This window comes from Castor canadensis, chromosome 8, assembly GCF_047511655.1.
Source record: "Castor canadensis chromosome 8, mCasCan1.hap1v2, whole genome shotgun sequence".
NCBI lineage: Eukaryota > Metazoa > Chordata > Mammalia > Rodentia > Castoridae > Castor > Castor canadensis.
Window position 1 is genome coordinate 27,157,492 of NC_133393.1, and position 3,518 is coordinate 27,161,009.

At 35.4% G+C, this 3,518-nt stretch overlaps 1 protein-coding gene across 1 annotated transcript; it reads right to left on the minus strand.

The window, feature by feature from the left end:
- Positions 1–261: 261 nt before the first annotated feature.
- LOC109680436 (olfactory receptor 2B11-like) lies at positions 262–1,200 on the minus strand. The gene has a single exon (XM_020155284.2). It carries the CDS (start codon positions 1,198–1,200, stop codon positions 262–264), a length of 939 nt encoding a protein of 312 aa, XP_020010873.1.
- Between the last annotated feature and the right edge of the window lie 2,318 nt (positions 1,201–3,518).

Here is a 3,518-nt window from a genome sequence, read left to right on the forward strand (position 1 = left end):
TAATATAGTTTATATTACTGATGACTTTTGTTACTTAAATGGTTACTATTTCAGTATGTACCAAAGCAATCAAAATTATTTTAATATATTTTATAAACAGAGTCCCCATATTGGTGCATTTTAACCAAGTATAATCTTTAAATTGGCAATGTAACATATTTTACAAAGGGAACATATAATATGTGATTTATGACATTGGTGAGTTAAAAAAGCTGTCTAAGCGTATTCCAAGCATTAAGCAATTTCATTTGTTGTCCATTGTCACTTGGAATGAAAAATGCTTCTCACCACGTTGCCTAAAGCCCCTTTCACATCCCTATTCCTCAGGGTGTAGATGAAGGGGTTGAGTGTAGGAGTCACCACTCCATAGAACAAAGCCATGAACTTGGGCTGGTCCCTTGTGATGGAGGAGGGGGGCTGAAGGTACATGCTAATAGCTGGGCCATAAAATAAGAAAACTACAATGAGATGAGAGGAACATGTCCCAAAGGCCTTTTTCCTTCCTTCAGGAGATTTGATCTTAAGTACAGCATGTCCAATACTAGCATAGGAAGCAAGAATTAAGCAAAGAGGAACAGCTAACATAAAAATGCATACCACTGAGAGTGTGAGTTCATTAGCCACCTTTTCACCACAGGCAGTCTTTATCAGAACTGGAATCTCACACACCAAGTGGTCCAGTTTATTGTTGGCACACAGTGGCAATTGTAGTGTAACAGTGGCCTCTGAGACAGCATAGGTAATTCCACTCAGCCACACAGTGGATACTAATAGGATGCAGATGCGTTGATTCATGATGAGGGTGTAGTGCAGAGGTCTGCAAATGGCCACATAGCGATCAAAAGACATAACAGCCAAGAGCAGACATTCTGTGCCCCCCATTATGTGGAAGAAATAAAGCTGAATTGCACATCCTATGTAACTGATGGTCTTTTTAGAACTTCCAAGGTTAAACAGCATCTGAGGGACTATGCTTGTGGTATAACACATGTCCAAAAAGGAGAGGTTGGAGAGGAAGAAATACATTGGGCTGTAGAGGCGGAAGTCTAACTTGGACACCAGGATGATGATGATGTTTCCCATCATAGCCATGGGGTATGTGATCAGAAGAACGATGAATAGGGGAAGCTCGAGCCAAGGTCGGTCAGCAAAGCCAAGTAGGATGAACTCTTCAGGGTGGCTTTCATTAATTTGTGCCATTCCTTTCAAATTATTTCTCCTATAATAGGGTAGTTTCAAGGAAGTTAACATAGTGATGAATGACAAAGAATGATGATGCACTGTTTGCATAGTCATAGAAAATAGGGTTAAGTAACATGAGGTTAAATAACATAAATGATCTTCCAATTGGGGTTAATTTTTCCTCATGAATTAAATGTAGTTATCTTTAAAAAAGCAACCTAACCTTTCAGACACTGAATTTTCTTTTCTGTATGATGAGGCTGACAATAGTTAAGTGCTTGTGTTCTGATGAAGATTCAATGAAAAATAAAGTGTGTTGGAAAACTACAAAGCAATGGTCTTCAAACTTTGGCTGCTATAAAAATCAGCTGCAGAGGTTTATTCCTGCCTATCTTCAGGTATCTGGTAGAGTGTATACATGTACCAGGCATGAGCCTGTAGAATTGGATAGTATGGTTTATGAAGCACTGTTGCAAAGCATTATAGAAATTTTAAGAAGAGAATAAATAACAAGGTGTCAATAGGAAAAGGAGAAAACCTGGAATTGAAGAATCATAGGCTTGTACAACTCCACTCAGTTAATTGAATAATCATCTCTAGCTATGGGAAGGAGAAGCCTTTGGATTTAAACAAACCTATCTTATGTATTTGAAATAAAGCAAGAAATATAAACAGTGTTAACATAAATTTCCTCATGTTTATACAATTATCAGTGACCCTATTATTTTATAATTTGAAAGTGTTAAGACTCAATGACTAAGAATTTTTCATGGGGAATTTATTTTTATATTTGTGTGCCTTTTAATAATTACTTGTTCAAGTTTTTGGAAATAAATATCATATGTAAATTTTAGTTACTTTGTCCTTTTTGTAGGTATTATCTTTAGCAAGTGAGCTTATTTTCTTTTATTAATATAAGACTTTGGACAGTTATCAGGGACCCAAAGATTTTATGTAGCTACAAATACATTTTTGAAATTCAGGTAACTTCTGCAAGGAAATATCCCATTCTAGGCTCAGTGACATTTAAATCCCAATGTATTTATGCTTTAATATGTTTCTTTGTTTTTCATCTAAAATGCATACTGATACAACAAAATCAATCAGATGAGTAAAGCAGTACTTTGAAAAAGAAAACTTAATTTCCTGTTCACATGTTTTCCTTTATTAGTGTCTTGTGAAAACTACAATCTTCTATAAGAGTAGAAATATTCAAATGTCAAGTTAACCCCACTGACAAAGTTCTGTGTTACACTTCCAATCAATTAGCAATTTCTTGGAACAAGAATTGCTGCTTTTTTTTTTTTTTTATTATTCATATGTGCATACAAGACTTGGGTCATTTCTCCCCCCTGCCCCCACCCCCTCCCTTACCACCCACTCCACCCCCTCCCTCTCCCCCCCACCCCCTCAATACCCAGCATAAACTATTTTGCCCTTATCTCAATTTTGTTGAAGAGAGAGTATAAGCAATAATAGGAAGGAACGAGTGTTCCTGGTTGAGATAAGGATAGCTATACAGGGAGTTGACTCACATTAATTTCCAGTGCGTGTGTTACCTTCCAGGTTAATTCTTTTTGATCTAACCTTTTGTCTAGTTCCTGGTCCCCTTCTCCTATTGGCCTCAGTTGCTTTTAAGGTATCTGCTTTAGTTTCTCTGCATTAAGGGCAGCAAATGCTAGCTAATTAGGATAGGTAAGACAAGATTATTATAAGGGTTACAAAGCAATTACTTCCTTTTCTCTTGGTATTTCTCTAGAGATCAGTGTGACTTGCTCTTGCAGTATACTTAAGCTTTTATACCTCTGTACTTAGATTTGTTTTATTTGCCTTGTTATTCTCATCTTCCATTATTAGTAGCTCTTGGATTCCATAACTTTCATATTTTCTACTTCCACTGATTTTTCTATCACTATTTCAATACAGATGCATTTATATATCTGAATGTTTAAAGTTGCTTTCGCAAAATTTTAAGCTGTTTTCCTGCTAACATCTTGTTTGTATCTCCACCCACATTTTCATTCTAATGTATCTTATCACACCTCATTTTCCTCACACACAGTATTTTACTTATACTCATAACACTTTTTAGCTTTATAGATAGTACCAAAATAAGAATAAATAAAAGTAATATTTCAGACCATAGCAATTGAATGAAACACATAGACAAGTATATTCAACAAATTTTGACCATATATTGAAAAGTTTAAATGATTGAATACTTCATACTAGCTTCAGACATTTAATATCTGTAGAAAATGTGTTTATTGAAATTTAAATGCTTTTAAACTTTGGCTTCAGTGAGAGACTGAAAATGAGATCATTACAGCAAACAG